The 12,961-nt window shown below is 38.6% G+C and overlaps 1 protein-coding gene across 4 annotated transcripts in view; it reads left to right on the forward strand.

The window, feature by feature from the left end:
* The window catches only part of LOC133549610 (ryanodine receptor 3-like), a 373,912-nt gene that overhangs the window by 123,793 nt on the left and 237,158 nt on the right, over positions 1–12,961 (forward strand). For all 4 annotated transcript variants that reach the window (XM_061895194.1, XM_061895196.1, XM_061895195.1 and 1 more), the window contains exons 4-6: positions 6,174–6,248; positions 12,135–12,213; positions 12,657–12,769. In XM_061895194.1, coding sequence (XP_061751178.1) covers positions 6,174–6,248; positions 12,135–12,213; positions 12,657–12,769 — 267 coding nt within the window. The remainder of the gene's footprint in view (positions 1–6,173; positions 6,249–12,134; positions 12,214–12,656; positions 12,770–12,961) is intronic.

The raw sequence follows: 12,961 nt of genomic DNA on the forward strand, positions 1-12,961 counted from the left end.
GCTCCAGGTGCCTCGCTGCATTAAGCTCAGTATACCTCAGCCGGCAGCTTTATCAGCAGCCAGCAGCACACACGAAGCCTGGGAGCCTGTGCTGCAGTCTGCTCAGCAACTGCATCAAATCACAGGCTGGCTGCCACCCTGGTAGCCAGTGGAGGTGCATACAGGTGGTCTTCGGGTTAGTAACGTGTTTTGTTCCTAGACGGATATGCAAGTCAAGTTTTTGTGTAAATTAAATCTTATACATAAATTGTAAAATGAATTAAGTCTTAAAGGCCCTTCAAATGCTGACATTTGCAATTATTTTATGGTTTTATACCTACAAATGATGTAGAAATTTTTCGCCAATGCATTTAATGCTTCATGTTCATATTAATATTTGTGAGGATGTCTATTAATTATCTGGGAAATTATACTGTCACCTGTTGCTGTCACACTGTATTCCTGTGACTCCAGCACCAGCTTGGCCAGTCGTTGCGGCCAAATGGCACCAGAGGAACTACCCGCATTCGTGTCACGTACAGCTGCTACCGCAAGAAGCGCTCCTGTGTTATAATAAAAGTATTACGTATTCTTTTTGACAGGGGTGACATGTTTAAATGAAAAAGATTGCAAACCAAATATTACATAATTTTTAGATGAAACTCCAATCTGGCTGTGAACAGGCCACTGTATAAACACATTTTCTTGTAAGTTACACAAATTGTATTTATATTGTGGGTAATCACAGTCACCCACGTCTTCTGAAGTGTAATGTATCCTTGCAGCGACTATCTTTTCAAACGGGGTGAGCACTACTTTATCTCTGGCCTGTTTTGGCCACATCCATCATCCTCTTTATCTTCTTCCTGACCCGACCATTTCGATTTTATATTATCCTGTGTTCAGTTCACAGAGACCACACAGCAATGGCAGTTTGCTGGAATCACTAAAAAGAAGCACCTTCTACTAAATTGTGATTGGGCAGATCACAGGCACATGTCTACTTTTAATATGATTTGCGTATTTATAAGAGAGCGTGGCCTGGGTATGACCCTGCGATGAGGTGGCGACTTGTCCAGGGTGTACCCCGCCTTGCGCCTGAATGTAACTGAGATAGGCTCCAGTGCCCCCCACGACCCCGAAGGGAATAAGCGGTAGAAATGGATGGATGTGCCTGGGGATGGTCCGGGCGTGCCCAGCAACGCAAACGTCTCCGAGCAAATCCATGTTGATTGTGATGTTAGATATAAATATCTTGGGTTAATAATAGATTCAGAGCTTTCCTTTAAAGCCCATATTGGCAAATTGTGTAAAATAGTAGATTTTCGTGCAATTCCAAATGAAATGTCAACTGAAGCTGCAAAATTGTATTTTGCAGCTGCAGTTGGCTGGTCAGAGTTAAAAAAAAAAAAACACATTGGAAATCTTGTACACACAAGCAATTAAAATTATGGATAAAAAACCTAGGCACCATCATCACTGTGACATTCTAAATAAATACAGTATTTTAAAATGGGACAGTCTTCACACATTTGCGGACTTAAAAGAGTCCTATAAAGTATTGCATGAATTGGCTCCAGATCCTCTGGCAGAGTTCATCAGCCAAAGAAACAGCCGTAAGCTTGTCATTTAAGGCTCTGTCAGAGGTGACTGTTATATTCCTATGCGCAGGGGCACTTTCAGTAAGTCGGCTTGGTCAGTAAGGGGTGCAAATGTGTGGAACTCAGTACCTGAGGAGGTTAAACTGGTCACAATTTATAAAGCCTTTACAAACATTTTTTAAATGTGGCTTATAAACGCCTACAGCTGCCAGCACTAAGAAATGAGCCTGTTATGATGCTAAGATCAATGTTATGTTGTGATTTAGTATTTTATTTTTATCATATCGTACATGTATTGTCTTTTTCTCTCTCTTCCTTTTCTTTTTCTTTAAAATTGTAATTTTACTGCCTTTTTTCCATCGTGGACGGGGAACTACAGATGAAAACTAGCCTTCTGGCTAATTCTGGCTTTTTTAACCATGTGTTTTATGATATTGCATTGTCCCCTTTAAAATTAACTAATCTTAATGTTACAAATAAATGTGCTTGGATTTGTGCGTGTGCACATTCTAGTACCTCTGAATTGTTGCTTGTGTACCATGTTTCCCGAATTGGAATTTTTTGTTGCATATTCACGCAACTCTTGAGGCCTTTGCTGATAACTATGAACCAGGTCCACTTCTGAGGAACAGTACAATGCCTCATGTACTTCCTGCTTCCAAGGAGTGCAGACGTGTCTCTGTTTGCTCCTGCTTGCTTCTTCACTTTTATATCATTCTAAAAGTCTTGGATATACATTTATTAATTTTCTTGTCAGTGAACCAAGACTCTCTGAATCATTATCCTTTTTATTCATTTTGAATTTTTGTTATTTTTTTATACTTTTTACAACTGATGTAAGAAGTCAGCGACAACAGCAATCTCAACATGACTGAAGGAGTAACCCAAACAATGGCTTGCTGTAAAAGCTGTTCGATACATCAATAAGAAATGTGTGCACTAAGAGTAAGAATGTTATCCCCTGGGAAGCAAAAAGGGACTTCATGAGACACTTTCAGTGAAATCCAGTGGTAAGAAGTCATCATATACCTTAAGATCAAAGGGTGACAAAAACTGTTACGCACGGCCTGACACTAAATTATATTGTGTCTTTTCCAAGACTCTATAATGACACCTACAACGGACATGGTGCTAAACCAAAACCACGTCAGAACGTTAGTATCCATGGGCGACATGTAATCGCACCAGTGACATGATGTCAGGGGAGGCAAGTGAGGCAGTGCCTCAGCTTGCCGCCAGGTGGCTTAACCATTAGATGTTCAAAAACGAAGTATTAAAATAGAATACGTTTTAATATTTCTCTTTTGATCGAGGCTTTCTATGTGATTTTGGTGTGGTTCCTGTATATTTTGATAATGTCCATGAAAATAATGCGGCAGACAAGAAGTGAGGCAGATACAGGTGGTGCCTCCATGACTACACGCAAAGTGGATTGAGCTTGTGCGTGCTTGTTGCCACGGGGAAAAGGCAGGCCATGAGGCAGCAAGTACCTCTGCCTCACAGTGGGGGGCAATATATTGTCAACTGGCAGTTCAATGCCTCTGCAGTACTCTGACTCGCCACACTGGGAGAAGTGGGGGAGCTCAAGCTAACAGACACATGTCTCTGCAGCGGAAGCCAGCCTTTTTTTTTTTTAAACCATAACAAACATGGCATTTTTACAGCGTAAGCCGGGATTTTTGTCAGATGCAAAAATATTGTTTTACTGCTTCGAATGAAATTGAATTAAATGAATGTGTCTGCCAATATGGAGGATTATAAACTGTATCCAAGACTAAATACTTCTCTAAACTGGACTTTAAGACTAAAAGAATGTGATCATACAAAGTAGGTTTTCATGGAGTATAGCTCTTGCTGCGTCAGATACAAAACAAAAAGGTAAGATACACTCACAAAACTTGATTTATTTAGTTAAAAGCAAATGAGACTAAAAAGTATTTAATAACAACTTTATCAAATACTTTTTGGACCCATTTATCATAATATCATTGTGGTAACGTTTTTATTTAAGCAGATAACTTCGGCTTCCTCCCACCTCCAAAAACATGCACCTGGGGATAGGTTGATTGGCAACACTAAATTGGCCCTAGTGTGTGAATATGAGTGTGAATGTTGTCCGTCTATCTGTGTTGTCCCTGCGATGAGGTAGAGACTTGTCCAGAGTGTACGCCGCCTTCCGCCCGAATGCAGCTGAGATAGGCACCAGCGCCCCCAAAGGGAATAAGCGGTAGAAATTGATGGATGGATGGAACTCCGGCTTCCTCCCACCTCCAAAGACATGCACATGGGGATAGGTTGATTGGCAACACTAAATTGGCCCTAGTGTGTGAATGTGAGTGTGAATGTTGTCTGTCTATCTGTTGGCCCTGTGATGAGGTGGCGACTTGTCCAGGGTGTACCCCGCCTTCCACCCGATTGTAGCTGAGATAGGCGCCAGCGCCCCCCCGCGACCCCAAAAGGGAATAAGCAGTAGAAAATGGATGGATGGATAGAAATATTGTCCAGAGTGTACCCCACCTCATGCCCAAATGCAGCTAGGATAGACTCCAGTCACCCTCGCGACCCCGAGAGGGACAAGCGGTAATAAATGGATGGATAGATGGTATTGCCATAGTGATGACTTTCCTTTTCTTTGGTGCATTGGGAGGCATAATAAAATGTAAAAAGTGAACTAATATTTTTACGTTATATGATTGTGACCAGTGTAGCTGTGGAACTGTGTAGCTCATTGTAGCCGTCCGATTTGGGGGCCTGCAAGACACAGGTGTGTGGCGCACAGAGACCTGTATTCTACCACCGCTTGCTGTAGCTAATTCTTCAGCTGATCTCTTAATGGATCAAAATTAAGTTTTTAATTAATTTACGCGAGTGTGTTTGTAATGACAACATTTCTCGTAATGTTGTAAACCTGAGAGCACCACCTAAGTACAGTAAGAACAGAATAAGTCAGATGGTTCATGGCGAAATGCTTTCTACAAACACTTTTATATTTAATGTTACTTATATTATAGTTGTATTTTGATGTTTTGGTGATTGTTTTTGTTTGGATAGGATAGGATAGACTTTTATTCATCCCACAATGGGGAAATTACATTGTTGCATTGCAGGTTTTTACACACAGTAACAGAAGTAGAGTCTAATGAAAAACAAAAACAAAAATAGCAGTAAATACTGCATTTTGCTCACTAATATGTATAGCAAGAAAATAAAATACGACAAAAACACTAACATCGGTATTGCACACCACAAAAAAATCATCACATATTGTAAAGTCTTATGGCTGTGGATAGAAATGACCTGCGGTAGCGCTCCTTCTTGCACTGTGGATGTAGAGGTCTAATGCTGAAGGAGCTGCTCAGGGCCTCCACAGTGTCATGCATGGCATGAGAGGGATTGGACATTATGGATTATGGATGTACTGAATGAATGAAATAAAAATGGAAATGGAAATTCTATGATTTATTTCCACTACAGTATATGGACAACATTAATAAGAAAGCCCTTTAAGCATTGAGGTGATCTATCAGCTGTAGGATGGTCTCATGTCCACATTCCTATGTGTTACATAATTTGGACAAGTCTATGCTTTTGACTTTGTGAAAACAGTTTGGGCACATACTTTTTCTGTTTTTAAACAAACCACATACCAAATATTAAGATATGCTTGAATGAGTCAAGTTTAAAAGAAGCTTTCAGGGCCTCATCTAATATCTTTGTGACAAACTAAAGCAGATATTTTGAGTCAGACCTTGTCGTCTGTCATTAGTGACTTCTGACCTCCGTAACCGTATAAGTAAGCTCATGGTCACCATAACACAGTTCGCATTAGGAGTTTCATTGCCTTGTTTTATGGTCTAACCCAGTGATTGTCAAACTGTGGTACACAGGGCTTCTTCCAGTGGTACGCCAAATAATCACCTGATTAGAGAATTTGAATTTCATATATTCAATGTTACTGTTCAAGCTGTGTGATGTCACAAAATATTAAATATACATGTTAAAAAAAAAACGGTGTTGTTTTTATTGAATTCTTAGGCTTACTACGCTACTGTGTAAATTGTATAATTATCTAATACCATTAAGCATTTTGTAAATTACTCTCTAACATATGTACTTACCTACAGTATATTGACAGCAATATGCATGTTAGTCATTTTGTACTAAACAAGATGACAAGACTTAGAATAATGAAAACACTATCTTGTCTTACCTTAATGCTTCCTAGAGGCTCATTAGGAAGGTAAGTAACATAGAAGTTGTCTGCTAAACAAAAAACAGCAACACTTCTCATGTCCACTTGTGGATTATTCCTTACTGCATCCTAACCCAACAATCGGTAGAGACATTTCCCTGTAAACGTTGACATGATTGACAGTCGTCAAGCATCCTTCTCACATTCCTCTTCTTGGATTGCTGGAAAGATGTCACCCGTATCCTTGCACATATCGTAGGGGGGGGGCAAAACCTTGCCATAAGATATGTGCGCCCAGCATGCGAAAGTCTTCACTGAGCTTTTGGATATAAATTCTTGTCGTTAGGATAAGCTGACATCTAATTTACGTAATTATGTATATGTGTGAATTATGTCTTCAGGCAGCGCAAAGTGGCGGCCACAAGACTCTACTGTACGGACATGCCATCCTCCTGCGGCACTCCTTCAGCTCCATGGTAAGAAATTGCACGCCGTCAAACTGAATTAAGGGAGAATCAGGGCAGAACTCTCACAGCAGTGGCTTTTTGAACATGTTTTAAATACTGGGCCACCAACTTTTTATGCAGACCTCAGATTGTGCCTGCCATATCATTGTATGTGGCCCACCAAAGCCTAAAAATAATGTGCATTCATTAAGCATTTCATCTTTCCCGCTAAATGTATTTGTTCTTTCAAACTTGACTGAAAGAAATACTGTATTTGAATATCTTCTAAACTTTAAGATTGTCTGATAATACAATGAAATATTGTAAGCATTTATTATTGTTACAAATACATACCTGCTTGTCACCTTCACTTTTGATTTCTAAGCAAGTTATCCATTAATTTGTTAGTAGAAATGAGAAAATAAAGTCATCAAATGCAAAGGCATGGATATTGTGTAATAATATCGTAAGGTATTAATATTCATGTACAAAACCCAAAACCAGTGATGTTGGCACTTTGTGTAAATCATAAATAAAAACAGAATACAATGATTTGCAAATCCATTTAAATTTATACTCAATTGAATAGACTGCAAAGACAAGATATTTAATGTGCGAACTGAGAAAGTACATTGTTTTTTGCAAATAATCATTAACTTAGAATATAATGGCAGCAACACATTGCAAAAAGTTGGCACAGGGACATTTTTACCACTGTGTTAAAAGGCCTTTTGTTTTAACAACCTTCAGTAAAAGTTTGGGAAGTGTGGAGACCAATTTTTGAAGCTTTTCAGGTGGAATTCTTTCCCATTCTTCCTTGATGTACAGCTTAAGTTGTTCAACAGTCCGAGGTCTCCCTTGTTGTATTTTATGCTTCATAATGCGCCACACATTTTCAATGAGAGACAGGTCTGGACTACAGGCAGGCCAGTCTAGAACCCGCACTCTTTTACCACGAAGCTACGTTGTTGTAACACGTGCTGAATGTGGTTTGGCATTGTTTTGCTGAAATAAGCAGGGGCAGCCATGAAAATTAATTCTCCAGATTCTCTGAACCTTTTGATGATGTAACGGACCGTAGATGGTAAAATCCCTAAATTCCTTGCAATAGCTCGTTGAGAATTGTTGTTTTTTAAAGTGTTCGATAATTTTCTCACATATTTGATCACAAAGTGGTGACCCTCACCCCATCCTTGTTTGTGAATGACTTAGCATTTCATGGAAGCTGCTTTTATACCCAATCATGGGACCCACTTGTTCCCAATTAGCCTCTTCACCTGTGGAATGTTCCAAATAGGTGTTCAATTAGCATTCCTCAAATTTCTCAGTCTTTTTTGCCACATGAGCTAGTTTTTTTTAAACATGTTGCAGGCAATAAATGAGCTAATATTTGCAAAAAATAACAAAGTTTACCATTTCAAACATTAAGTATCTAGTCTTTTGCAGTGTATTCAATTGAATATATGTTGAGAAGGATTTGCAAATCATTGTATTCTGTTTTTATTTATGATTTACACAACGTGCCAACTTCACCGGTTTTGGGTTTTGTACAATCACTGTTAGGGGCGGCATGGCGTAGTGGGTAGAGCGGCCGTGCCAGAAACCTGAGGGTTGCAGGTTCGCTTCCCACCTGTTGACATCCAAATCGCTGCCGTTGTGTCCTTGGGCAGGACACTTCACCCTTGCCCCCGGTGCCGCTCACACTGGCAAATGATTGATGAATGAATGATAGGTGGTGGTCGAAGGGGCCGTAGGCGCAAACTGGCAGCCACGCTACCCCAGGGCAGCTGTGGCTACTGATGTAGCTTACCACCATTAGGTGTGAATGAATGATGGGTTACCACTTCTCTGTGAGCGCTTTGAGTATCTAGTAATAGGAAAGCGCGATATAAATGTAATCCATTATTATTATTATTATTATAAAGTAAGCGGCCTTCTTAGGGCAGCCATAACTGCGATGTGACCGTGATGTAAACAAGTTTCACACCCCTGAAATAGACAATATATGGTAATAGGAAAACTACACTTGTATATTTTACAAAGCTATGAGGTTGTATTTTTTTCTTGTTTACATTGTAAAGTGTATTATGAACACTTTACAATTGATGTTCAATTTTAGGCTTTTTGAAACTGAGTTTAGCCGTGGAATATTGAGTTTATTCCAAATCTGACAAATTTGTGTTATTATACAAAATGAAATATTTTACGTTGGTTTATTAAACAATAGTACTCAAAGGGGAACTGCACTTTTTTTTTTATTTTGCCTATTGTTTTTTGTTCAATCATTACGAGAGACATGAGGATGGATGTTATTTTTTTGTTTGCATTCTAAATAATTAAATGTGATTAAAAGTTTGCTTGCAATGGACAATTTCGCCTATAAAGCCCTTAAAAAAACATCCAAACAGTTCCATTAGGGTTTTATAATCCTAATGTAATTACAGGCACATTTATAATACCATTTAATATTTGTGTATTTTGATAATTTTAAGCAAACGCCATTCATTAATTAAAAAAAACGAATCAGTACGTTTGATTTTTTTCTTTCTTCATCACTGATTGTTACTCACTGCAGACTTTATGAGAGCCAACAAAAATAATAAAACATTATTTACTATGCAAGGTCTGCTGTCATTAGGATGCAGACTGCTAAGATGTTCATATATTCACATTTAGATGAAAAATTACCATAATCCTCGCAAAGTAAAAGGGTGTGGGGGCGGCCAAGGTAGATAAGCGCATTTTTGTGTAGTCCTGCCAGTTTTGGTTTCTAAATGGCTGTCGAATTGTACCAACTTGTCGGAATACCTACTCAGACTTCTTCTACCCATGTAAAATACAGTACATGATTTATGATCTCCAATAAACATACAGGGAGCATGGAAGCAAAGAAGCAGCAGCAGCATATTGTAAACATAGCGAAAGACGGATGTGATCACAGAGCCACTATAAATAGTGCGTCAGTGTTAGCACTAACAGTATAATAAAAATGTTGCTAATACTTGGTTAATATTCAAGTCACGAAAAGTAAATGGAGTATTGTTGGCGCTTTTCGGATAGTTATTTGTTGGTTTTTATGGGTGATATAGTGGAGCTCCTATTGGCTTCGCTGTAAGCAGACTTTTATTTACAAGTTAGAATGCATTAAAAAAATCCATCCGTCATAGTCTTTCATAATGATTGTGAACAATATGCAAAATTCCAAAAAAGTGGAGTTCCCTATTAAGTCAAGTTATTTCTTGTTTTATTAGGTGATTTCTGTAAAAAATTGTTAATTATTACTTACCATTACTACTCCCACCACTACTATTACTATGATATTTATGACCAGGAAATCATTAAAACTAATATATTTTATAGTTTTTACCACATTTTTATACATCGTTCCTGTGCATCCTACCATTCTCATACAGTACTTATAACTTTCATGTAAAATAAATTCTGTCTGTTACTACTGGTAGAACACAGATTTCTGCCAGCTCAGGAAACATGGGCTTAATATAAAAAGTCACGCCCTCACAATAAAACACACCAGCAAAAACGGTTGTTTGCGCCATACCACTCCAGGTGACAGGCGCAGCCTAACATGCTGCAGCCCTACGTGTCTTATATCACATGATCACACATGATCAATCAAATTGACAGTGTGGGAGACATTGATGAACATAAAGATAATTGAAAGAGAAAAAAAGGAAATGTTCTATATTTTCAAATGCCAAATGAAATATTGTTGTATGGCAACATGATTTTCATACCTTTTTGTTAAGGTTTTTAAGCTATTTTTACACTTGCTGTTTGATAGAATTCTTTAGAAAATTTTATTTAATTAGTGCTCTCAAATGATTTTAAAAATAGAATGAAATTTGGAATAATCATAGTTAACCGTAGCTTATTACTTACTTGCATAATTTAAATTATCTTAAAAAAAGAGACCAATATTTCAATGTAAATTACATTTTTATTGTCAGAATGTCTTACAGGAACTTTTTCTAAATGTTTCCCTCCAATGTACGTCATTTATTTATTTAAAACTTAACAGATTTATCTAAATTCCAGTCAGGGTGTATTTCAAAGTTACATTTGCCAGCAAGCACAACAGATTCAGCCACCTCTCTCATCTTTGCATTGACACATGCAATGTTCTGTAACCGTATAAAAATCTACGCTGCTTTTCAGGCAGTGATGGGCAAGCTCCTTGGAAAATGTAGTAAGCGAGGCTAGAAGTTACTCTTGATTAAATGCAGCTAAGCTACAGGGGAAGCTATTGCTGCAGAATTGTAGCAAGCTATATGGCAAAAGTAGCTTGCTACATCAAAGCTACATTTAACAGCATTTATATCTATGGATCTACATGTATAATATCAATGTTAATGTAACCGAGAGTGTACAAATGGACCCAATAAGGGTCCATTACTATTAACTATCTGTCATTTAGCTGGGGACACCCTACAACTACCTCTCGAGGCCCCACACCTCACTGTATGTGTTTTAGTGTAATGAATGTTCTTTACCGACACTAAAAACACAGCATCTCTCTATTTCTTGACAAAAAAACATGTTTGGGAACAGTTGGTAAGGGTTATGTGCCGTGAAACTTTTCATGAAATCAACTTAACTTAATGTGTGTTCCCAAATTTGTGTTCCACGTCTTATATTAAGAGAATAGTTATGATTTTGGTTTACAGAATACACAACCTCGGATAAAAAGAGGAAGAAGGACGGATGGATGGATGGACAACTAAAATCTAAGATTACGGGCATTGTTTTCCCTAAACACATACATTTGTCTAAATATGGCCGAGGACACGCATTATTGCATTTCCTGCACGTCATCTTCATCTCTAAAGAACAAATGTAATCGGCGGGAAAGAAACTCTCTGCTATTTCTAAGTATGTTTTTTTTTATTGAGTCGTCAGCTCGAAGCATCCTAATGTCTCCGACTCCCTCGTCATCATGTGACATAAGTGCGTGATTATGATTTTGCTGCCTGGTTTCGATGAATCGCATTATCTTGCCTCTGATTGGCCAGTCCGTAATGTATCGCCCTAACCTTATGCACATTGTGACTCATGTGCACTAACTAACTAATCATCAGGGATTTTGTATGTATGGATGTTCTCATTTATCCAGGTCATTGCACTTTCTCTATAATGTTTTTTGGCCTGGATTCGCAGTCCATTTTCTCTCTTTGTGGCTTGTAGCTTTGATATAAGCTACCTCTCTACATGGGTCTAAGAGTAGCTAAGCTGCAGGAAAAGCTACTTGTTAAAAAAATAGCTAAGCTACCATCAAGCTACTGAAAATGCAGTTAAGTTATGTAGCTTAGCTACATGTACCTTGTTACTGCCCATCACTGCTTTTAGGTGACCATCCACGGTTAAGGTAAAAGAGAAAGTACGGTCAAAGTCAATTGTGTGATTTATCTGCATACTAATATGATTATTGCAATACTTTTTGTGATTAATGTAACTTGTTATTTTTGACAGCTCTAAATTAAAAATATTCCAGCCACTCCTACTTGGTTACTTGAAGACCAAAGTCGGGGCGGAAAGCACAGTCAGCAGGAGCTGGAAATTACAACTTTATACAAGCACTGCTATATAAGGACTACTGTTATTAATGAGACCGAATTTGGTCTCCACTTAAAATCTGCAATGGCAACCCTGGTCTATAATAGATATACAACATATAAGAAAGAGATAAAATTATCTCCATCTTGTGTGGGAATGACTCCGCTGTGTTCCAGCGTAGTCGTCATTGAGCAGTTTCAGCATTCGACAAGTGCATGTGGTGAGGTCACAGCAGCACAATTCATTTGGTGTGTGTGTGTGTGTGTGTGTGTGTGTGTGCGTGCATGCGTGTGCGTGTGTGTGTGTGTGTGTGTGTGTGTATGTCTGTGTCTGTGTTGACTTCAGTACCTGGCATGCTTGAAGACGTCAAGGTCACAGACTGATAAGCTATCATTTGATGTCGGCCTGCAGGAGGACTCAACAGGTAAAATTAGAGAGAGCAAATCTTCTTTCATTAGTTTTTTTGTCCTCCACACGTTATCTCCCTCTCTCTCTCTGCACCTCCCCCCTTCTTCATCTACTGTATCTCTTGGTTGTTCCTGAGTACATTTCAGCATGTGCTTTTTCATTATCTCTATTAATATTCCCTGCAAGGCGCTGTAGACACAAAGTATATTTCTTTTGTCAGAGCTGATCACTCCTGCCCAACACATGTTATCGTCTTATGCTATATGCTATCCCGATTATGGTTCTGCCTCTTCTTTGCATTTGTTGTTTTTCCCAATGAGCTGCCACTTCAATGACAAAGTTGCACATTTACACTTTTACTATAACCGGAAGTTTTTATATGTATATATCTTTTCTATAGGAGTGTGGGGTGTACTAGGTTATGTACTGCAGCAAATATAAATGTGTGTATCTCTGCAGGTGAGGCTTGTTGGTGGACAATCCACCCCGCCTCCAAGCAGAGATCAGAAGGTGAGAAAGTGCGCATCGGTGATGACCTCATCCTCGTCAGCATCTCCTCCGAGCGTTATCTCGTAAGTTTCTTTATGTTCGCATCAGGTGGATTTGTGTTCAGAAAAGGAAAAAGTGTTTTGCAAACATCACATTACATTGCACATACTTTGCCACATTTTTAAATCGTTATACAGTATATTCAGACTGCTGTCAGTGCATTTTGAAAGGAGGTCGAGGTCTGTGCTGTCATCGTTTTTGTCACAGCCTTCTCA

Source organism: Nerophis ophidion, linkage group LG03 (genome assembly GCF_033978795.1).
Source record: "Nerophis ophidion isolate RoL-2023_Sa linkage group LG03, RoL_Noph_v1.0, whole genome shotgun sequence".
NCBI classification, from domain to species: domain Eukaryota; kingdom Metazoa; phylum Chordata; class Actinopteri; order Syngnathiformes; family Syngnathidae; genus Nerophis; species Nerophis ophidion.